The sequence below is a fragment of the Rhineura floridana genome, chromosome 8 (assembly GCF_030035675.1).
Source record: "Rhineura floridana isolate rRhiFlo1 chromosome 8, rRhiFlo1.hap2, whole genome shotgun sequence".
Classification (NCBI taxonomy): Eukaryota; Metazoa; Chordata; class Lepidosauria; order Squamata; family Rhineuridae; genus Rhineura; species Rhineura floridana.
Window position 1 is genome coordinate 71,610,598 of NC_084487.1, and position 24,465 is coordinate 71,635,062.

The 24,465-nt window shown below is 41.8% G+C and overlaps 1 protein-coding gene across 1 annotated transcript in view; it reads right to left on the bottom strand.

Moving 5' to 3' along the window:
* TBC1D15 (TBC1 domain family member 15) overlaps positions 1-24,465 on the bottom strand; it is a 54,626-nt gene that overhangs the window by 3,977 nt on the left and 26,184 nt on the right. Inside the window, exons 9-16 of the mRNA XM_061639730.1 lie at positions 24,299-24,402; positions 22,613-22,707; positions 21,494-21,610; positions 17,334-17,434; positions 16,248-16,347; positions 15,285-15,382; positions 13,725-13,841; positions 12,408-12,494 (exon numbers count right to left, since the gene is read on the bottom strand). Of these exons, the coding sequence (XP_061495714.1) occupies positions 12,408-12,494; positions 13,725-13,841; positions 15,285-15,382; positions 16,248-16,347; positions 17,334-17,434; positions 21,494-21,610; positions 22,613-22,707; positions 24,299-24,402 (819 nt within the window). The remainder of the gene's footprint in view (positions 1-12,407; positions 12,495-13,724; positions 13,842-15,284; positions 15,383-16,247; positions 16,348-17,333; positions 17,435-21,493; positions 21,611-22,612; positions 22,708-24,298; positions 24,403-24,465) is intronic.

Below are 24,465 nucleotides of genomic sequence, written 5' to 3' on the forward strand. Positions count from 1 at the left end.
ACCAATCTATGTTGTCCTTAAGAAATTCTGGGGGTATATTATCGCACCTGGGCGCTCTGCCCAGTTTACGTTTGTTAAGCAGAGTAACAATTTCAGAAATAGAAACTGGAGGCCATTTAGGAAGGGTATTAAAATTAATATCCTCCCCCCTTCTACTCAAACTGCTGTGCCTCTTGGCAAAAATAGTTCTAAAATGTGATTCCCAGACACTAGCTGGAATATAAAAATCCTTACTAACAAGAGAAGACTTCCCACCCTTGGAGACAAGTCTCCAGAAAGCAGCCAAATCTTTCAATCTGGATGCTTTTATTAAGTTTTGCCACAACTCTCTCTGAGATTGATTCTTTTTCACCTTAATTAAGGTTTTATAGCGTTTCTTAAGCTCAAAATACTCAAGGGGCACTGATGGTAAGTCAAGGACAGAGCTTGGAAAAGTTACTTTTTTGAACTACAACTCCCATCAGCCCCAGCCAGCATGGCCACTGGATTGGGCTGATGGGAGTTGTAGTTCAAAAAAGTAACTTTTCCAAGCTCTGGTCAAGGATTCTATATGACTTAATTCCATGAGGGAGTACTTACGATCAATACATTCGAGGTCAAACTAGGGTTTGGACTCACAGTAAGAAACACGGGGCCTTTTCAAGCCACTGAAAGACAACAGATTATAAAAGGAACGAGACAGTTCCTGGTAGAGATCTACTACTGTTACAGGAGCCTTGGCAGTTATTATGGCCTCACGCAGGCGTTGGGTTCCCTCTGAGTGGAGATTTGTCATATCCTTGGCTAATTTGGGAGTCCATTTAATGCGTGAGGCCCTTTGTTCCGCTGCCAAATTTATCATTGGCTCACTGTCCAGCTGCAGTGGTTCATATCCAAGATTAAGGAGCATAGACAGGGGTAAATGATCACTGTCATCACGTACGCCTACACGACAATTTGACACTAGATTTAACAGACTGTAAGAAACAATAAAAGTCAATTGTAGAGGCCCCCGAGTTTGTTACAAAGGTGTATTCACCACCTCTGTCGCCCCTTACACTCCCATTCAATATCACTAAATCTAGGGTATTTATCATCTGTAATAGGCATAGTCCCGCAAAATTGCATTTCTTGTCTTTAGCATGTCTAACAGGGAGGGGGCAAGCCGTCTCCGCTTTCGGCGGGACAAGACGGAAATGGGAATACAGCTCTTCATCACTGGGTCCAATTCTGGCGTTAAAATCCCCGGCCACTATGACGAAAGCATCGGGGTATTCCCTCATCAATTTGCTAATATACTCCTCCAACTTCCCCCAGGGGGCCTTAATTTCCTGTTTCCCAAGCCGAGGGGGAAGGTAGACATTAATCAGCAATAGATGGAATGAGGGGAACTTAAGCAACAGTGCAATCATGATATTATCCAGTTCTGCAATTTTCCTAATATGTATTCCCAGTTTGGTCAAAACTAGCACAGCTACGCCGCCTTTAGGGCATCCCCCCTAGCACTAGGGGCTGCTTCGAGAGAGTAAGTGGCAAAGCAGCTCACAACTGGTTCTTCTCGCAGCCAAGTCTCTTGAATAAAAATGATATCATGGTCATTAATATACATAAGAAAAGATGGATCAGAGCACTTGTTAGCCCAACCAGCAACATTCCAGGGTAACATCAATACTTGGGCATTATGCTGAATGGGTTTCTGTCAAGTAGGGGGAGGGGCTGTCTTTCCTGCCATTCCGTTTTTGGGACTGGCCTTCTCCGCAGGGGCTAGTATGTGGTCCCGGATGTTCATCTCAGATTGCTTGTTCTGAACTGCACGTTGCAAATTACTAATGTCCTCAAATTTCTCATGAGCCTCAGTGTCTTCTTCTAGGAGCTCAATCTCCTCCAAACGTGGGCTCCATCTGCTAACATTTGAGTAGTAGCGGCCCGGGTTCTTGCTTAGAAATTCATTCTGGATAGGTATTAATTCCGGCATACTAAGTTTTCACCTCCAATATTCTCATCTCTGTCCAAGAGGGCGTCGGTTTGATCATTGTTGGATTTCTGTTGGTAGGACAGCACGTCATAGGGACCAAAGTCTCACTATAATCCCGTTTCCTGGCCACAGGGTTGATGTCGACCGAAACCTGGAAGCATCTAGCTCCAGGCATCCTTTCCTGAATGAGCTTCCGATCATTGAGGCACATCTCCTTTTGTGCCACAACAGTGTGTTCCTCATCATCTCTAGGCACCACGCTTCGGATCCCACTTTTGTTTTGATTGAGGGATGTCTTGCGGGCTTTCAAGGCCTCGAACCTCATTAATATCTCCATTTGGGCATCTATTGGTAACACTCCAAATGAGTCTAGCAACCTGCTTTCTTCAATGTCGAATGAAATTGCATCGTTGCTGAGAGGGTGTCTTTTAGTTACATCCATGCTATCATAAGTCTTCGTGTGGGAGGTTATATTCCGCTCATTGTGTGGTCAAAGGTTTCTTTTGCTGGCACCGGGTTCGATTTGGTTCATGGGCCTTGGCGTTTTCTCCAGCACACAATTGCTTACAGAGTTTCGAGGGGCGGTAATCAGCGCCAATGGGGCACAGCATTCTCAAAGACTCTTATGACAAGTATATCATATCTGTGGAGGGTATCACGACATGCCAGTAAGGCATTAGACAGGCTCCAGTCCCTAAAAGTGATCATAGCCCACGAGCTAGAGGGAGCCCCAGCTGACGAAGCGTCAAGGCCCCAGCTGACAAAGCAGCACAGCGAGTTCGGCAGCAGAGCGAGGAGGCCAGGGCCCCCCACTCTGCCCGTCTGTTCCCTGACCTCAACTAAACCGCAGTCTCCAACCCATTGACGTAATAAACCTTAAACAAAACTATGCAGGTAAGAAGCCAGCAGGGGTGTGGGGGCTTTCCAGTGTTTTGCACCGCCTGCAGCATGTACGACTATCTGCCTGTTGGACAGAAGTCGTGGGTGTGCTCTCGGTGCAATCAGCTCCTGGCTCTCCGGGAACGACTTCATTTCCTTGAGGCCAAGGTGGCGGACCTGGAAAAGCTGAGAGAGGCAGAGAGGTGTGTGGAGGAGGCCTTCAGGGACGTTATAGCTGTGTCCCACTCCAACGATGATAGCTCTCCTGCTATCATGGACAACGATGGTCTCGGGGAAGGAGAGCATCCAGCTGAGGAAGAGGGAAACGATCCCTTAGAAGGGACCCATTCCTTGGGGGATGAGCAGCTATCCTCTCGTGCCGAGGATATATCTCCAGGGGGTGGAGGGATCCTTGTAGTGGGTGATTCGATCATTAGGAACATAGACAGTGGGGTGTGTGATGGGCGTGTAGACCGCAAGGTGTTTTGCCTGCCTGGTGCGAAGGTTGCGGATATCGCCCGTCGTTTAGATAGTTTGGTAGACAGTGCTGGGAAGGAGTCAGTGGTCGTGGTGCACGTTGGCACCAACGACATGGAGAAATGCAGCCGTGAGGTCCTGGAAGCAAAATGTAGGTTGCTAGGTAGGATGCTGAAAGCCAGGACCTCCAAGGTGGCTTTCTCTGAAATGCTACCGGTTCCACGCGCAGGACCAGCCAGACAGGCCCAGCTTCGCAGTCTCAATGCGTGGATGAGACAATGGTGTCGGGTGGAAGGGTTCGGATTTGTTAGGCACTGGGGAACATTTTGGGACAAGCCGGGCCTGTACAAAAGGGACGGGCTCCACTTGAACCAGAATGGAACCAGACTGCTGGCACTTAAAATTAAAAAGGTGGCAGAGCAGCTTTTAAACTGACTGAGGGGGGAAACCCGACAGGAGCTGAGAAAGGTCCGGTTCGGAATAAACCTCCCCCCTGGGATAAAAACCAAAGAAATGATGAAATTTTAAAAGGGGTAGGCCTAGAAGTAGGCATTGTGAGAGCAGGGGCACAGGATATAAATTCAGAAGAGCAAAATTACCACAGGCCTAACCACAAGTGCCAAAGACACTTGAAGAGAGACACTGCTTACAAGTGCCTGTACGCTAATGCTAGGAGCCTCCGAACCAAGATGGGAGAACTGGAGTGCTTGGTCTTAGAGGAGAGCATTGATATAGTGAGCATAACGGAGACCTGGTGGAATGGAGAAAACCAGTGGGATATGGTTATCCCTGGATATAAACTATATCGGAAGGACAGGGAAGGACGTATTGGTGGCGGAGTCGCTCTATACGTGAAAGAAGGCATTGAATCCAGCAAGCTCGAAACCCCAAAAGAGGCAGACTCCTCCACAGAATCGTTGTGGGTGGTGATACCGTGCCCCAGGAGGGACTTAATACTGGGAATGATCTATCGTCCCCCTGATCAAAATGCTCAGGGAGACCTTCAGATGAGATATGAAATTGAGGAAGCATCCAAACTAGGAAATGTGGTAGTAATGGGTGACTTCAACTACCCGGACATAGACTGGCTGCATATGTGTTCCAGTCATGACAAAGAAGCAAAGTTTCTAGATATTCTAAATGACTATTCCCTAGACCAGTTGGTCATGGAACTGACCAGAGAGACGGCAACCCTGGACTTAATCCTCAGTGGGGACCGGGACCTGGTGCAAGATGTAAGTGTTGTTGAACCGATTGGGAGCAGTGACCACAGTGCTATTAAATTAAACATACATGTAACTGGCCAATTGCCAAGAAAATCCAACACGGTCACATTTGACTTCAAAAGAGGAAACTTCACAAAAATGAGGGGATTGGTAAAAAGAAAGCTGAAAAACAAAGTCCAGAGGGTCACATCACTCGAAAATGCTTGGAAGTTGTTTAAAAACACTATATTAGAAGCTCAACTGGAGTGCATACCGCAGATCAGAAAAGGTACCGCCAGGGCCAAGAAGATGCCAGCATGGTTAACGACCAAAGTCAAGGAAGCTCTTAGAGGCAAAAAGTCTTCCTTCAAAAAATGGAAGTCTTGTCCGAATGAAGAAAATAAAAAAGAACACAAACTCTGGCAAAAGAAATGCAAGAAGACAATAAGGGATGCTAAAAAAGAATTTGAGGAGCACATTGCTAAGAACATAAAAACCAACAACAAAAAATTCTATAAATACATTCAAAGCAGGAGACCATCTAGGGAGACAGTTGGACCCTTGGATGATAAGGGAGTCAAAGGTGTACTAAAGAACGATAAGGAGATTGCAGAGAAGCTAAATGAATTCTTTGCATCTGTCTTCACAGTGGAAGATATAGGGCAGATCCCTGAACCTGAACTAACATTTGCAGGAAGGGATTCTGAGGAACTGAGACAAATAGTGGTAACGAGAGAGGAAGTTCTAAGCTTAATGGACAATATAAAAACTGACAAATCACCGGGCCCGGATGGCATCCACCCGAGAGTTCTCAAAGAACTCAAAGGTGAAATTGCTGATCTGCTAACTAAAATATGTAACTTGTCCCTTGGGTCCTCCTCCGTGCCTGAGGACTGGAAAGTGGCAAATGTAACGCCAATCTTCAAAAAGGGATCCAGAGGGGAACCCGGAAATTACAGGCCAGTTAGCTTAACTTCTGTCCCTGGAAAACTGGTAGAAAGTATTCTTAAAGCTAGATTAACTAAGCACATAGAAGAACAAGCCTTGCTGAAGCAGAGCCAGCATGGCTTCTGCAAGGGAAAGTCCTGTCTCAGTAACCTATTAGAATTCTTTGAGAGTGTCAACAAGCATATAGATAGAGGTGATCCAGTGGACATAGTGTACTTAGACTTTCAAAAAGCGTTTGACAAGGTACCTCACCAAAGGCTTCTGAGGAAGCTTAGGAGTCATGGAATAAGAGGAGAGGTCCTCTTGTGGATAAGGAATTGGTTAAGAAGCAGAAAGCAGAGAGTAGGAATAAACGGACAGTTCTCCCAATGGAGGGCTGTAGAAAGTGGAGTCCCTCAAGGATCGGTATTGGGACCTGTACTTTTCAACTTGTTCATTAATGACCTAGAATTAGGAGTGAGCAGTGAAGTGGCCAAGTTTGCTGACGACACTAAATTGTTCAGGGTTGTTAAAACAAAAAGGGATTGCGAAGAGCTCCAAAAAGACCTCTCCAAACTGAGTGAATGGGCGGAAAAATGGCAAATGCAATTCAATATAAACAAGTGTAAAATTATGCATATTGGAGCAAAAACTCTTAATTTCACATATACGCTCACGGGGTCTGAACTGGCGGTGACCGACCAGGAGAGAGACCTCGGGGTTGTAGTGGACAGCACGATGAAAATGTCGACCCAGTGTGCGGCAGCTGTGAAAAAGGCAAATTCCATGCTAGCAATAATTAGGAAAGGTATTTAAAATAAAACAGCCGATATCATAATGCCATTGTATAAATCTATGGTGCGGCCGCATTTGGAATACTGTGTACAGTTCTGGTCGCCTCATCTCAAAAATGATATTCTAGAGTTGGAAAAGGTTCAGAAGAGGGCAACCAGAATGATCAACGGGATGGAGCGACTCCCTTACGAGGAAAGGTTGCAGCATTTGGGGCTTTTTAGTTTAGAGAAAAGGCGGGTCGGAGGAGACATGATAGAAGTGTATAAAATTATGCATGGCATTGAGAAAGTGGATAGAGAAAAGTTCTTCTCCCTCTCTCATAATACTAGAACTCGTGGACATTCAAAGAAGCTGAATGTTGGAAAATTCAGGACAGACAAAAGGAAGTACTTCTTTACTCAGCGCATAGTTAAACTATGGAATTTGCTCCCACAAGATGCAGTAATGGCCACCAGCTTGGATGGCTTTAAAAGAAGATTAGACAAATTCATGGAGGACAGGGCTATCAATGGCTACTAGCCATGATGGCTGTGCTGTGCCACCCTAGTCAGAGGCAGCATGCTTCTGAAAACCAGTTGCCGGAAGCCTCAGGAGGGGAGAGTGTTCTTGCACTCGGGTCCTGCTTGCGGGCTTCCCCCAGGCACCTGGTTGGCCACTGTGAGAACAGGATGCTGGACGAGATGGGCCACTGGCCTGATCCAGCAGGCTCTTCTTATGTTCTTATGTTCTTATAGCCCAGGCATTGAATCCATTAAAGTAGAGATATTCTACCCGGACTAAATCGTGTAGAGAAAACATGCCTGGAAGAAATTCCTTCAGGATATTTAGGAGGTGAAGTTTCCGCTCTGTTTGAGTTAACAGACCCCTAGGTTTTGGATAGTTGCACAGCATCAGTTTTTTGCAGTTCAAAACTAAATTCCAACTATTAACCTTAGAGTTCTTCACCATACAACTATTAGTTTCAGAAAGAGTGTTAATCGGCAAGTCCTGTGCATTGGGGGAGCCAAGTGCGGGTGAAAGCCAAGAACGTTTTTTGGCTGTAAGGAAACCTTACCCTTGATACTTTCCTTATTGCTAGAGGATACACTATTCTGTTTCACGAGCCTCTGAACAGGCTTGGTTTCTAATTGCCTGAAGAGTTTCCCAAATTTCATTTTCTTATAATTCGGAAACTTATAGTTCTTAATATTTTTGCTCTTTTTTAAGTTGTTGGAACTCTTGCTCCTGGCGGTTTTGATTAGTTTCCTAGAGTTAGGTACCTTTGAAGGATTATTAGGGAACTTGTTCACACTTGGCAAAGTGCCCAACTCCTCTCTCGGCTGTTTCACTTTTACAACCATTAGAATTTCAATTAAGAGAAGTTAGAAGACTATTGCTTTTATCTAGAAAAGATTTAATTAGTTTGATGTCTTGGGAGATCAGGAATAGCCAACCTTCAGTTGGAAGTTCCCCTGAGTTCAATGTATCCAGTTTCTCAGGCAGTTCTTGCGTATTTACACCGGCTTTATGGAGGGTTGACTCGGGAGTTCGCTGAGGAATCAATTCATTTTCCCGATTATCTAAAGTGTCTTGTGCCGATAGACAGAGAGGGCTAGGCTGAATTACAGCCTGCGCCAATGAAAGTTCACGTGCCAGATCAATGTAGGTATCATTATCCTTAACATCATTGACCTTGCAGTCTGCTAAGACGCCCTTAGTGTCCAAAGACCAGTCAAGACATGAGCACTCCTTTTCGATGCGGTTCTCTTCCCTCGTCTTCGTCTTCGTGAGAAACTGGGCGATTTTCATCTGGTTGCCACTCCCTTTTAAAGAGACATCCTGAGGGAGAGGAATTCCCAAGGTCCTATACCCCGTTCATGTTAGCACCATTTTGCTATAACTTTTTCTTCTAAGATACCCTTGGGACTTGGTCATGAGTTGCAAAAGTTGCTAGAGTATAAGTTATAGTCAAGCAGTTGCAGGGCTTCTGAACTTAGTTCTCCACCGCCACACTTGTCTATTGACAATTAACGTGGATCAAACACTCATAACCAGCGACCCGAGCAATATTCACAGGGTTCCTCTGTCATTTAACAGTTCATGCGACACAAAACTGCTTACTCCATGCCAGCTTGGCTTTATTCTTTCATTTCTTTCGTGTCCAATCTTGACTGGCTTATTTTTCTTTAACTGGGGAGTCTTTCAGATAAGCAAAGGAAGGACAGAATTTATAGCGCGTGCAGCCAGAGCAGTTGGACTAGGAACAATCTCTTATCATACTCCCCCTTCCTTCAAACATTTCGAGGGTAATTAGATTGCTCTGAACTGTGTATGCTCAAAAAGCTGTAACATACTCAACTATGCGCGAGCTTGGCCAAATATTGGCCAAACAGCAGCCGATGCCATCACTCTCCCCACCGGAAGTTCTAGGATGACTAGAGAATCTTTACTGATATGGGTAGATTTGACTTTCTCTCTTGACACAGTAGCGTTTTGAACATTATTTGCAATAGTTTATGGCATGTACAGAAATTCTATCCTAAACAAGATTCGACTTCTCAGCACAGAAGTAGATTTTGATGGAGATTGTACACATACTGACTGTACAAAAGGGCATTAATCCAATCAAGCCACACAATTTTCTATTTGCCTGGGATGAACAGCAAGTAACTCTTGGAAAGTAGCCAAGTAAGCAGCAAAATATAAAGAGCCAACAGTCCCACTGCTGCTGCAGAACTTCACTACATTTCCAAAGTAGGACAGATATGGCACACCACTGTGGCAGCTGTTCTGAACTATCTTATTGCCCTTAATTTTTTTTAATAAATTTTATTTTCAAAATAAACAAAATATAAACATAACAAACTATTACACGATGTAGATCATAATCATATTGCTTGTAAAGTTTACATTTTGATTATCCATAGTGAATTAATGCAATTTTAATGCATACATTAATACGGTCCCCTTTCTTTTCCTTTCCTACAGGATTTTTGAATATCATTCCTATTCTTTCATTTACTGGACCACTTAATAACATTTTAATGTGTATGCCATTGGCAGGGGGATCTTTGTATCTTGTAGATTTATATAATTGATAAAATCATACCATACTGAAATGAAATTAGTCCCTTTACTTTGTCTTCTTGCTCTCTTTAAATTATCTGTTAGTTTTTCGAGTAGAACTATATCCCAAACTGTTTTATACCAATTTGCTCCTTTAAGATCTTTCCAAGATCGCACAATAGTAATCCTTGCTGATGCTAACAAAAAACTTACCAACTTCTTATTTTTAATATCAAGATCTTCATTCAGAAATAAATTCAATTTTGCTAACTGTGGTGTCAACGTAATTTTTTGTTGGGTTATCTGTTCAATCTCCTTAATCACAGATACCCAAAATCTATGAATTTTTTGACACTCCCACCACATATGTATATATGTACTGTTTCTTTGACACCCCCTCCAGCCCATTGAAGATGTTCCTCGATTCATCAATGCTATTTTTCTAGGTGTCAGATACCATTGATATAGGATTTTCAAAGACAATTCTCTGTGTTTAGCTACTATTGTGTGGTGGCTTACTCCATTGTGTTACCCACTCTTCCCTATCTATTTCAATTCCAAGTTCCCTTTCCTACCACAATATTAATTCTGATGTCTCTCCTCCTATGTAATCAACCTAGATTTTATATGTATTGGATGTCAGGCCCTTTGAATCATCTGAATATGTTAATATTAATTTTTAAAATCTGGTAAATCTGCGTGTTGCAGCTTTTTTTATTTCTGGATTATTCAACAAAATTTTGATTTGTACCCATAATTCAATCAGAGCGGCTGACTATTAAACCACTCCAGCCACTGGAGCTCTGTCGGGAATAGGAATCTCCTCTCAGCCCTCTTCACAAACTACACTTCCCAGAATTCTCTGGGGGAAGCCATGACTATCTAAAGTGAAATAAAGGTCTGGTGTGGGTGTGGCCCCCTGATTAGGCAAGCCCAGCAGATGTGAGTCTGACTTTTAGAACACTGACAATTGGTTCTTACTGAGCATGCCTGACCTTATCTTTGAGTTCAATGTTAAATTTCTTAAATTAAAATTCAGCCAAGCATTTTTTAAAGTTTTAAACTGCAGAAAATGAAGGTCAGAGTATGGGGCAAGGTTAGTAATAGGAATACAGGTGCTCTGTGAACATGGCTGACTTTTAATGAATTTCAACAGATTATGAGAACATTGACAGAAAAAAGTCCAAAAAGGGTCTGTTTTTTCTCTTTTTTACACTTTGAACTCTCGATTCTCTCTGACTGTTTTGTGTATTGCCATGAAAATTTAGAAAGCTGTTAAGCAAGCGTTTCTGAGTTCAGGACTATAGGTTTTGTAAGGTTTTGTTCTGAAATGAGCTTATGGGAAGCATCAGAATGGCATGGGGTTATTTTCAATTTAACACTGCGGAATGCGAAAAACCCATGCTGACTATAGTATACAGCCGCTCTTGTGGCTGTATAATATTTAATATTTTACAAATAGAATCTGCCATTTGCCTATGAGGGACAAATCCCGTCTGGTCTAAGCCAATCACCTTTGTTAGTATCTTCTTTAACCTAATTAGCCATTACTGCAGCAAATATCTTATAGTCTTGATTAACTAATGAGATTGGCTGATCAGAGTCAACTTTTGTTTGATCCCTAAATGGCTTCAGAATTGTAACAATTTTAGATTCTAGCCATGTTCTGGGTAGTGATTATATCCATTGTATTGTTACATAATCTTACTAAATAGGGAATGAGGAGGTTTTTAAATGTTTTGTAATACTCTGTCGTGTACCCATTGGGACCTGGAGACTTTCCAGTTTTTAATTGCTTTATAGCTTCTTCTATCTCCTCCTTGGATATCCGATTCTCTACCTTTTTTTTATCCTCTTGTAATACCCGTGGTAAAACTATAGAATCTAAAACTATGTTTTCTGGAGAGAGTTTCGTAGATCTATATAATTTTTTTAAAAATCAGAAACTTTTTATGTCTGCTGCAGAATACAAATTAGTTCTATCTTCTCTCACTAAACAATATATTCTTGCTTTTTTTCTTTTCTTTTCACTTCTTCATGCTAATAACCTATAACACTTTCCTCCATATTCATATTTGTTTCATATGCAGTAAATTAATCATTACTTTGTGTCTAAAAGGTCTAGTTCCCATCTTTTTAATTCTAGCTATATTTCCTGTTTGATCCTGTTTTTTTATATTCCCTTACCAATGCTTCTATCTTTTTCCAATTTTTGAATATCTTCCCTTCTGTTTTTCCTTAAAACACTGTATTCTTTAATACATATGCCCCTCACTACCGCCTTCTTAGCTTCCCATAGCAACCCACATGAAATCCCTTCCTTATTCTCCATGAAATGATTTTGTATTGTTTTCTGAATTTTATCTTTAATCAATTGGTTTGTTAACAAAGCTGAGGGGAAGACCCATGAAAACTTCTAATACATCACTCTCACATGCAAGCACCCTTGATGTTCAGAAAGTTGAAAGGCAAAACTGAAGATTGGCCATCCACCACATGATCAAGACTAGGGATGGGGAACCTGTGGCTCTCCAGATGTTGTTGAACTCCAACTTCCAACAGCCCCAAGCAGCATGGTCAATTGTTAGAGATGATGGAAGTTGGGGGTCCAGCAACTTCTAGAGGGCTACAGATTACTCATCCCTGCTCTAGACCAGTGCATCCCATGCTCCAGATGTTCCACTTCCCATTACTTTGCATTTCTCTGATCAAGGAAACAAAGAGTTGGTGACAGTCTTGAAGGTCTCAATATCTATCTTGGCCTTAAAATCACATTGAGGTGCCGCAAGTGCTTCCCCCCCCCCCAGAGTCTTAAGATCAGAAGATATGGGTAACACTGCATCTTGAGTGCTACAGTGGCTGCATCCTGCCTCCATTTCTGGTATGAAATCCAGGAGGAAAAGAAAAAAGAAGGGAAGAGCACAAACTGACATTGGCACGTGGCAAATCCAAAAAGCAGTGTCTAGGTAGCCAATCAGTCTTAAATATTTCTTCATAAACAGCATATATTTACCATAACTAAACACAGTATCCATATTTTAAGGATTCAATTAAATGATCCACCTAGTTAAAACTCACCATGTGTTTACTTCATGCAATGCTCATAAAATATGCTTTATTTTTACCTTGCAATTCATCATCTGCATAGAAATGGCTTCTGTTTTGCAAAGTACATCTTCCACTTCCATTTTCATAGACAGTTCATTGATATGCTATAAAATATAACAAAAAAGAATGACATAGCACACCAAAGGATGGGAAATGTTATGCTAAATGCAAATGTTTCTGAGTTGTAGAATTTTGGTTCCTAGCTTTAGCATAACCTTTAGTTAAATATGCTAACTTGATTAATACACTTGCATAATTAGCATATGATTAAGAAAAGATGTGTAAATTATGGCCTTGATGGCCTTATAGGCCCCTTCCAACTCTGCTATTCTATGTTTGCTGCTTAGATTTGGAGTTCTATGATTTAGCAGTCCTAGGCAGGGCAGTTTCCCTGCCTTGGTGGCAGCCATCCATTATCACCACCACCACCAGCAAGCTCCAGAAGTAATGCTAAGAAGAGTAGAACAAGGCCCTAGGACTATCATTTTCCTGTGCAATCCCCTGCAGTCTAGGATAGTCTTACACTGAAGTGCAGGTTGTTGAGTCTGCTGTCTATGTGTGACATCCCCCCACACCATAACCTGAAGCCAAGTCACTGGGTCCTACTGGAACTTCCTATTTCAAATGGAATTCTCTGGCTTAGGGCAGCTCACTTGTAAAAAACATATGGCTACTTCAGGGCAAACAAGAAATCCTTTTACTAGTTCTGAAAATCAAATAACCAGTCTTACAGAGCTGTATGATAACTCGTAACAGTTCCTCTCAACTTGATGAGTTAGTATCTGCTAATTAGAAGTTAATGTCAGCTATCTTCCATCACAGAAATTAAGCAAAGTACTAACATTTGTTATGCTGTCTCACACAGGATTGTGGAATAGAATACTATGGAATGGCTTCAAGTCAATCCCGACTTATGGCGACCCTATGAATAGGGATTTCATGGTAAGCGGTATTCAGAGGGGCTTTACCATTGCCTCCCTCTGAGGCTAGTCTTCCCCAGCTGGCTAGGGCCTGCTCAGCTTGCCACAGCTGCACAAGCCAGCCCCTTCCTTGTCCGCAACTGCCAGCTGGGGGGCAACTGGGCTCCTTGGGATTATGTAGCTTGCCCACAGCTGCACATGTGGCAGGGCACATAACCCCTGAACCACTCACTGTGGGGGTGATCTTTAGCTGGCCCTTTACACTCAGGAGACACGAACGGGGATTTGAACTCGCAGACTCTGGACTCCCAGCCAGGCTCTCCTCCCCACTGTGCTATACTAATGGTTCTCAAACACAGGGGGAAAAAGAGAGAAAAGGAATAATTTGGATTAAAGCTAACGTGCAACATATACCTTCAGTATTTCATTAAAACCATAATGCTTCTCCATTATTTGCTGCTTTTCAGATTCTAGGATAGCGCAACAGATGAGAAGGTGGAAGTTCTGACAAGGCAAGTCTGTCCACATTACCTAACAGAATATTAAAGTTGCTGATGAATCCAGAACTTGAACATTTTTCTAGAACTGTAAGAATAACACGGTTTTAACAACCTAATAATACAGGGTTGTATCCAAAGGTGTCACTCACCCTCTGTCAACAGGAAACGGAAGCATTTTTCCATGATTACGCCTCCCCCCAGCAGTGCCTCATGCCCCACTACATCTGCTCTGGAGGGTCCCCAACTCTCTGAAGGCTTGGTTACAGTTCACATTCATGGCAAACAACTATTTCTATATTTGGTGGAAACTTTGTTTTGCTGTAGATCCTCCAGTCCTGGATTCATTTGAGATTACATTAGCTTCCTGAAACCCAACATGGTTTTAAGACAATGCAAAATCTACTAGTTCTGCATTAGCTTAAGATGAGAACACCTAATAAGGAATTTTCCAGTGCAATGTGGTTACGAGGAAAACATACTGAAAATAATTTACGCTATGCTTTACATATTTGGTATGTTGCCCAGGAGACAATATATCCTTCCATGGTCTGCAAAGTTTCCTTGCTTACCCTGGGTACAGGTTAAGCTTTTCCCTTTGAAAGGGGTGTTAGAGTACTGCCAGCTTCATCATATTGTCCCTCTTTTGGTTTTGTCAATCAATTAAAATAAAGGAATTTGTGATCTTCTTTCTGTATTTCTGTTTTTCTTTCTCTGATGGTGTTAATATGTTTTATATAGCATGAATATAGCAAATCTCTCTAGATACGGAATTTTTTTTACTATAGTTCAATTTGAGTATTCTGGTTTCCTGATATTATTTAAGAAAGTTTAATTCTATTCTTTGTATTGACTTCTTGTTTGGACAAGAATATTTGGTTTATTTATGCACGTTCACATGGTGCGGAAGTAAAATTCGAAGCGAAATTCTCTTTGCCAAGGAGAACTTGAGAGCTATTATTCAATAGCACCTTATTAAATAGCGTGCATGCAAGAGAAAATCTTGAATAGGAATGAAAACATTCATTATAAGGGAACAAGATGCTAAATTCCAAGAGCTCTCCCTCTCTGGAGGTCTTCAACCAGAGGTAGGACAGCCATCTGTTAAGGATGCTCTAACTCTGGATAGTTCCGGATTTTCTGCGCTGAGCAGGGCATTTGATGAGATGACCTACAAAGGCTCCTTCAATTCTGAAATTCTAAGTGACCTAAGAGCAAACTGGAGAGAAGATGTCTCCACTCTTGATCCACTCTGCTCTTTCTCACCCATACAGCGGGGCACAGACTCAATGCCGACTTGCCACATGCAACACCTCTTCCCTCCATGCCTCCAAACTACCCAGATGGCAACAGTGAAATAGATGCCATCGTAACATGATGCAGTTTAACTAAACTTATGGCTCTGCCTGCAGAATTATGTTTTCAGCATTTAAGAAGGTGTTAGATGCTAAAATAAAACTAAATGGCTATTTCTTACCTCCCATAAGCGAAGAATATCTTGAAAATTAAATTCTCTTTTAAATCTGATTAGAAGCCACCGGAAACAAAAATAAAGGTATCCTGAATCTTGAGATTCTAAAACAGTTTTTAGAAAAATGCACACATAAATTTTTGACAGAAAAGCTGGTTGTGAATCACTTAGAGCTATTCATATAATAAATGTAGTTTAACAGTTTCACAGGAAAACCCAACTGGATAGTTATTTACTAAAAATCTGTTTGGTCTAAAATTTATTGAGATGAGAAATTGAGGAAAATATGGACAAACAATTATTCATACAATAATGCCAGGTCTCTTGGAACATCCATTGTTAATTCAGGATAGGAGTCTAATCACTGCTACCCAAAGAGCTCTAGGACTACAAATAAAAGCTGTTGTGACAGAACAGATTGAAACTATATCTAAGTAACTCCGTCCTCTCTTTACAAGAATTGAGAAAGTAACTGATGCAGGAAAGTCATCCAACTGGCCATGTTTGCATGCCATGGTAAGTCAGACTTTCTGGCTTATTGCATTTACTGACAATGAGTAGTGCGCCAATGCATTCTGCCCATTCGCTCCCATTCCTTTCCTAGTGTGAGTGTGATAAACTAGGAAGCCTTGGCCTCACGTTATATACAAATCAGGGTTTGTTAGTCCTCAGTAAGTCATGATTGCTAGCCAATCTGAAGCTATGGTTTGTTCTTGGCTTGCTGATCATGGAGCAACAAATCTTGATCTCTGGTTTGGATATAATGAGAAACTATGGCTTCCTGATTTGCTTGTTCTGCTCATGCCAGGGAAGAAATTAAGTGGGAGCGACTGGCCAGCATGCACCACATTCTGCTCATTATAGTAAACCACAATAAGTCAGAAAGTCTGGCATAATGTGATGTGCGAACATGGCCACTGTCTACATCCTAAGTGAGAACAATGGTAAGTTGTTGAGTTTTATACATACCCAAGTAACTGCAAAATCCACTATCTAATAAGCGAAGTAAAGTACTCAGATGAATTAGCTGTGTCTTCATACCCTGCATTTGCTCTTCAAAATTCTGATGCTTGGGAAACAAATTGAAATAATATCTAGAATATTTATATTCTACATAACAGCTAAGATGATAACAGTATTAAGTCAAAACAAATATATAGTCACAAAGCAAAGCATGAATGTGATTCTTGGCCTCATTGGTTGACTTGCTAACAGCTCTATATGCAGATCACTTTCAAGATCATATATTAGTTTGATAACTTTAATCCAGTAAACACTTGAAGTTAATAATAAAAATTAACACAGAAGTCTAAGGTCTTATACTCAGTGATATCTGCACTGTATCCTCCTAAACTGTATTTAAGTAGCAACTTGCATACAAGTAGATTGATTGATTTCTAAGCCATTCACAGTACCTGTCCAAGTGTGTTTCGTTAAAGTGCTGTCTTGCATTTCATAACATACTGGGTGACATCCAACCACATCCCTCTCCTTGTGTCCCTCCTTTTCTCTAATAGTCCCTGCGCACTTCCCAAACCTGCTCCAAAGGGTTGGAGTGCAGCCTTGCAAGGGTCAAGCTACTGCTGTGCCAGGCATGCTGCGATCTGCCATCATCCCAGGCAGGCCAAGAGCCTCCTTCAGTTCCCCAACATAAACTGAGCGCACTTCTATGCCCTGGACTCTCCCGATGCCAGGCGATCATTTCGGTAGGTACAAAGGAAGTTCACAAAATGCAACTCTGGTGCAGGTATTCTTAAAAGTAGCATTTAGGAGGTACTAGCAGATGTTGCTTGTGGATGGATGAGAATTTACCCACACAAAAAACCCACACAGACTCTATTTAAAACCTATTTTGGAAGACGTCTTGCATTTGTGACTTACATAGGTTCAGTTCAGAATATTCAAACTGCTACCTTCTGCCTGGATATCTTAGGGTATTTACTTCCATACTACAAAAGAAATACTACATAAATTGCTAACAACATTTAGTGATAAACAGAAATTAAAGAAATATTAACTGAGTATGACAATAGGACTGAAGATGAAAAGGCTTACCATTTGATCCATATATAATGCAAAACACCAGAAAGCATCAACTTCATTCTCCATCACATATAAAATAGGGGAAAGCAGATCACTCATTCCCTGAACATAGCCTTAAATTAAGAAGAGAAACTCTTGAATAGAGAAACTTTACCCCAAAGCTTTAAACATAACTGATTTAGTCTCTTCCTTCCTCTTCCTAAAGTATTTGTACAAACTTTCTACTACTTTTATATGATCTCCAACATCAAGAGTGTACAAATACTGGAGCTCCACAGGTCTGCTCTCAGCTTCTGAATAGGAGACTGCCTGGGAACCCCATGTACGCCATGAGTTTCATGGTGGAAGAAAGGTGGGATATAAATGTACTGAAAATGAAAATAAATGCTCTCTGTTGCAGACTACTAGGTGGCATTTTTTAAAAACTAATAGCTGTAAGAAGAGCTGGATCCTGGGTAAGTTCTACTGAGAAACCTCCTCAATACACTAACACAGTTGAGAAGTCTGACAGGTGAGACAAAATGCCTTCCTATAACAAGAATACAACATAAGAACTTCCTTCTGTTTCCTGACTCCTAACTGAGCAGAGCAGGGGGAGCTGTCAGCTGGTTCAGAGGAGATAAAAGCGAGCCAGCGCTCAGAGAGTGAGCAAACAGGGAGAGCTAACAGGCGGTTGGCAGAGGCATTCAGAGGGGAGGTCCCTACTTTTTTTCCTCTTGTGCAGCACACCAGATACCAGCTGGATTCTGTTTACCCCTGTACACCGCCCTGGGAGCTTATTGCTATAGGGCGGTCTAAAAATGTAATAAAATAAATAAATAAATAAATACCCTGAAGGAGGACAGGACAAAGCACAGGCTGTTCCAATACAAGTAGAAAGAAACAAAAGGCAGTATGGATGGGAAAGGCATTCCAGTGTTGGTGACGTGCAATGTTTGTTTTCTTGCCTGAGAACAACAAGAGCATACTGGTGGCGCTGTTGGAAGAAAAAGTGAGGGGCCTGGAACAGTGGGTAGCCACACTGAAGAGACAAGTTCTTAGAATGCTGGAACAACAACAGCAACAAGAACTACAGGAGATGGAAGAACAGCAGCATGTTGAAGCGGAAGAGGAGACTGTTGTGGAGAGCAACAATGAAGTGAAGGAAACTCCATGGAAAAGGGTGACAGTTAGGAGCAGAAGAGCTAGAAGACACCCTTCACCAGTGGAACTATGGAACCACTTACAGGCACTTGAGGATGAGACTGGAGGACAGCCTCCAGGAAAAGAATTGCAGGAGATCCCACATGATAGCGATCGAGAGGCTGAAGCTCAGTCAAGCAGAGGCAATGAAACCATACCCCATGACAAGAAGAGAAGTGTATTAGTAGTGGGAGACTCCCTATTGCGTGGGATGGAAACCCAAGTATGTCGAGGAGATCCATGGACTCGCCAGGTATGCTGCCTCCCTGGAGAATGGATTAGGGGTGTGTTGGAAGAGTTGCCATCACTCATAAAGCCTGCTGACAGATATCTCTTTCTTCTCATCCATGTGGGAACGAATGATACTACCAAGCAGAGCTATGAAGAAATCACATCAGACTTCAAAGCTCTAGGAAGGAAACTCAAGGAACTTTGGAGCTCAGATAGTTTTCTTGTCCATTTTTGCTGTACTGAGAAGAGGAGCAGAAAGGGAAAGAAAAATACTTTAGGTGAATGACTGGCTACGAAGGTGGTGCTGATGTGAGAGATTTGGATTCTGGGACCTTGGGCTACATTTCCTGGAAGATGGACTGCTGGCAAGTGATGGGTTGCACCTCACAGGGACTGGGAAGAATGTGTTTGGCCACAGCATGAAGAAACTCATCAGGAGAGCTTTAAACTGAATCCTAAGGGGGAGAAAGACATAAACTTGGTGGTAACAACTAACAAAGGCTTGTGCAAAGTAAGAAGAACTGAGGGAACAGCTCTAATGGGACTCAGTAATAGTCTTCATAAAAATGTAGGAAGGAGGTCAGGCTGTAAATCACATCATCTTCAATGTCTGTATACTAATGCCTACAGTATAGGAAACAAACAGGATGAACTTGAACTCTTATTACAGGAGAGTAAATACGACTTGATAGGAATAACTGAAACTTGGTGGGATGACTCCCATGACTGGAATACAGCAATTGAAGGATATAACTTGTTCAAAAAGAACAGAAGGAATAGAAAGGGAGGCGGAGTCATGCTGTATGTTAAAAATATATATCCCTGCACAGAAATACAGGAGGATGAGCTTGGTAGCTCCACCGAGTGTCTGGATTAAAATTAATGGAGCAAGGAATAAAAGGAACATGGTAGTAGGTACATCCACAGTAAAAGAAAGAAAAGAAATGCTTGTACAGCTACTCAATGAGGATGACAAAATGATAACAATGACAAAGAAAAGGCAGAAGTGCTCAATTCCTACTTTGGCTCAGTCTTCTCCCAAAAGAGGGTCTATGACCTTCCTGGGAAATGTGAAGGGGCAGGATTGCAGCTTGAGATTGACAGACAAATGGTCAAGGAATACCTAATCACTTTGAATAAGTTCAAATCTGCAGGGCCCGATGAACTGTATCCTAGAGGATTGAAGGAACTGGCTGAAGAACCCTCAGAACCGCTATGTATTATCTTTGTGAAATAATGGAGGATGAGTGAAGTGCCAAATGACTGGAGGAGGGCTAATGTCCCTACCTTCAAAAAGGGCAAAAAGGAGGAACCTGGGAGCTACAGACCAGTCAGTCTGACATCGATCCCTGGGAAAACTCTGGAGCTGATTATAAAGCAGTCATGTGTAAGCACCTTGAAAACAATGCAGCGATTACTACATTGTAAGAGAGGTATTTCTCACTAAATTCTGATAATGAAATCCCTTTGAATCTCAGCCTTTTAGTAGATAAGAGACGGGGAACATCCAGTAAGGAGTATGGGAGAGAAGATATACAAGCAACATTGTGGCAAAAGACCAAGAATCTATTACAACAAACTTTAGACTACTTCTCACTGAATTGGTAAGTCTGGTCTGAATGATAGCACTTCAGACTATAGATGGGAGGTTACATGACTGAATCATCCTTCATATGCAGATACTGTTTATACATTACACAAGAGTATTGCTTATAGTGACACAATAGTGTCACTATATAATCGTTCCATGTACATAGAAGACTTACATGTCAGGAAGAAGGATATACACATTCCTTCTTACCAACATGCCAGTTCTCTGTGTGAAGGGAATTTTAGTTATTAGTTTTATCATCGAGAAGAATTCAATCATGTGAGCTCCCATGTTGGCAGTCTGAAGTGACACAGCCTAAAAATAGATTTACCATCTCAATGCCTTAGAGAGGGTGGGTATTACTTTTGATAAAGAGTATACAAGCTAATTTTTTCTTTCAATGAATAGGTTATTTCAATTTTGTCAGCTTTAAATTAAGAAGACTGATGTCTCTTTCCCTTATTGCCTATTGCTTTGTAGATCTCTATATACTGACCATCTCTACAACACGAAACATGTCATTTATGATGCATATTATCCTACATCAATTCTTCCTAAAGCTTTCAGGCTAACTGCTTAATGATAAAGCAACAAGACAAATGAGAACAGGGTGGACAGGCTAGGAACACAGTGGCTCAGTCAGTGGAGGGCATCAGTGAGTGGACCAGAGAAGAGAAATTCTCTTTCCAGCTTGCTCAGGGTCCCAAGCATCCCACTACCCAATTGGCTGCAAAAAGGCAACAGAACACCATAAGGACACAAGAATAAGGCCAGCTGCTGACAGACTGCCATGTCCCCTTTCCAATCAGCACAAACTGAGTTCTCCAGAGCAAGTGGGGATCTAGCTTTATGCCAGTCACAAACCCAAAACTTCTAGCACTATACAGCATAGCAGGAGAAAGCCTTAAGGGAATATTTTCTCCTTTCCCTCCTAGTGAATCTCTCTATTTTTGAAAGGCCTAACATTACAAGGAACCCTGAACACAAGCACATGTCTTTGGGGTGGGGATGTACAGCAACATTTTGTTGCAGGTCTCACTTGTTTCCCCAATGGTAAAATGCAATAATTGAATCAGTCTTTTAAGACTTAATTCTCTGAAGGCTAATTTCTAGAGATAACACTAGATCAGATACAACAGTACATGGACATAAATAGAGCCCTACTTACCCAAGTCAAAGTCATACATACAATAAGTCATCAAAATGTCATGAAGCAAGATCAATCCAGGATTATCTTGACCTTCGTAAAACTTGTTTGTTCGGTCTGTTCTGTTTACATCTTTTTCTGAAAAATAGCACAAAGATTTAATATATTTTCAAAACAGTTTCTGTTAAGCTTATATCTAAAAAAATGCAAGATGCTCTTTAAATTTCCAATTTCTCATGTTTCTTTAATGATTACCAAGTAGTTTTTCTGCTCAGTCTTAAATAACAGACTCTACAGTTGTGCATTACTTTAACATATCACACTGTTCACAATGCTAGAGTCTGATTAAAACACATTGACCTGGTTCAAGTCAGCACAGCAAGCAGTTTACATCACAATTTGTGGGAGTAAATTGCATGTACATTAGAAGTTGGTCAATATTGTGCATTAGTTTGGCTATCAGCCATAAACCATATTTTCCATCATTTATTTCTGCGTATCTTTCAGAATATATCATGTTTTATTAGACCTTGACTTTAGGTGCTCATTTGTCTTTCGTTATTGGTCAAGGAATAGGTTCTCCATGGCAGATTTTTGTAGTTCCACTCTTAAGAATACAACTTATTTTCAGCTTCCTAGTTCCATACATTTCCTTTCCACATTTAAGAAGATTTTAAATCATTTAAAATGTTTGCAAATGCTAGTAAGAGCAGAGAGTAATGAAGTCTGATGCTACTTTTTGGTTTAAATAGTAGGACACTAAAACATGATTGGCAATCTGTAAAAAATTATTGAAAATGAAATCAATTCAAACACTCAACATTCCTTTATTTCAGTTAGCAACAAAATAAAACTGCACCAACAACCAGGATCTCAACAGAAGCTGCTGCACAGCACCTATGTATGTCAACATGCACTGCGCAGGTGCCATACTGATATGAATAAAAACTGAACAACAGAGCCTTCCAAGACCTGTTTTCTCAAGATTTTCATGGAAGGTATGCCTATTTGCACAGATATTTATGAAAGAGTTGCAAAATTTATGCAAAATTCTTTTCAAACGAGGGCATCTCAGTTCTGAAAATTGTAGTAAAGCTGATCACCAATGCATATCTTGCCTTCTATACTTCTTTAAATTACCTATAAGACTTCTGTAGTCCCTCAGTCTACAGTTTCTTTTTTCTTGTTCTTCACTGACAGATTTCCACTGAAGCTTCATCCTGAAATACTCATCTCTGAAAGAAAGATATTGAGTGGTAATAACATTAACAGTTGTCTTGCAAGTATGCAAAATTTACTCCAATTATTATATCATCATCATCATCATTAATTGCATTTATATACCGCCCCATAGCCGAAGCTCTCATTAAAAACAAATATACACATTTAAAAACACACTTTTAAAAAGCAATTTAAAAACACATGCTGAAATGCCTGGGAGAAGAGGAAACTCTTGACCTGGTGCCAAAAACTTAAGTGTTGGCGCTAGGTGCACCTCATCAGAGAGATCATTCCATAATTTGGGGGCCACCACTGAGAAGGCCCTCTCCCTTGTTGCTATCCTCCAAGCTTCCCTCGGAGTAGGCACCCGGAGGAGGGCCTTGGATGTTGAGCGTGTACAGGTGGGTTTGTGTCGGGAGAGGCGTTCCATCAGGTAGTGTGGTCCCAAGCCATGTAAGGCTTTATAGGTTAAAACCAGCACCTTGAATTGAGCTCAGAAACATACAGGCAGCCAATGCAAGCTGGCCAGAATCGGTTTTATATGTTCGAACCGTCTGGTCCCTGTTACCAATCTGGCCGCTGCATTTTGCACAAGCTGCAATTTCCGAACCATCTTCAAAGGCAGCCCCACATAGATCGCATTGCAGTAATCTATCTTGGAGATTACCAGAGCATGGACAACTAAGCCAGGTTATCCCTGTCCAGATAGGGGTGTAGCTGGGCCACTAACTGAAGATGGTAGAAGGCACTCTGTGCCACCGAGGCAACCTGAGCCTCAAGTGACAAAGATGGTTCTAGGAGAATCCCCAAGCTATGAACCTGCTCCTTCAGGGGGAGTGCAACCCCATCTAGGACAGGTTGGACATCCACAATCTGGTCAGAAAAATCACCCATTAGCAGCAGCTCAGTCTTGTCTGGATTGGGCCTCAGTTTATTAGCCCTCATCCAGTCCATTGTCACAGCCAGGCACCATTGTCAGCACATTGTCAGCACATTGACAGCTTCACCTGAAGAGGATGAGGAGAAATAGAGCTGTGTGTCATCAGCATATTGATGGCAACACACTCCAAAACTCCGGATGACCACACCCAACGGTTTCATGTAGATGTTGAACAGCATGGGGGACAGAACTGACCCCTGCGCAACCCCATACTGGAGAGTCCAGGGTGCCAAGCAATGTTCCTGAAGTACCACCTTCTGGAGCCGATCCGCCAAGCAGGAGCAGAACCACCGCAATGCAGCCCCTCCCACTCTCAACTCAGCCAGTCTTCCCAGGATACCATGGTCGATGGTATCGAAAGCCGCTGAGAGACCAAGGAGAATCAACAGAGTCACATTCCCCCTCTCTGTCTCCTGACAGAGGTCATCATACAGAGCAACCAAGGCTGTTTCCGTGCCAAAACTAGGCCTGAAACCCGACTGACATGAATACGGATAATCGGTCCCATCCAAGAGTGTCTGGAGCTGGCCTGCAACCACTCGTTCAAGGACCTTGCCCAGGAATGGAACATTTGCCACGGGCCTATAGTTATTAAAATTTTCTGGGTCCAGGGAGGGTCTTTTTTAAAGTTGTTTATACATTTTCTTAAAGGGGGCTGTACTTACATTTTCCTTTTCTGTACATTTGTTCTCTCTTCCCTAGTACTGTGCCAAGGATAATAACCCAAAAGAAATTTCCACACTTCCTTTCTCAAAGCATGACAAAGCCCCTGAAGAAAAGGCAACATAATAAAATAGTAAAGTCAACATCAGGCACTTTATAATAGTAACGT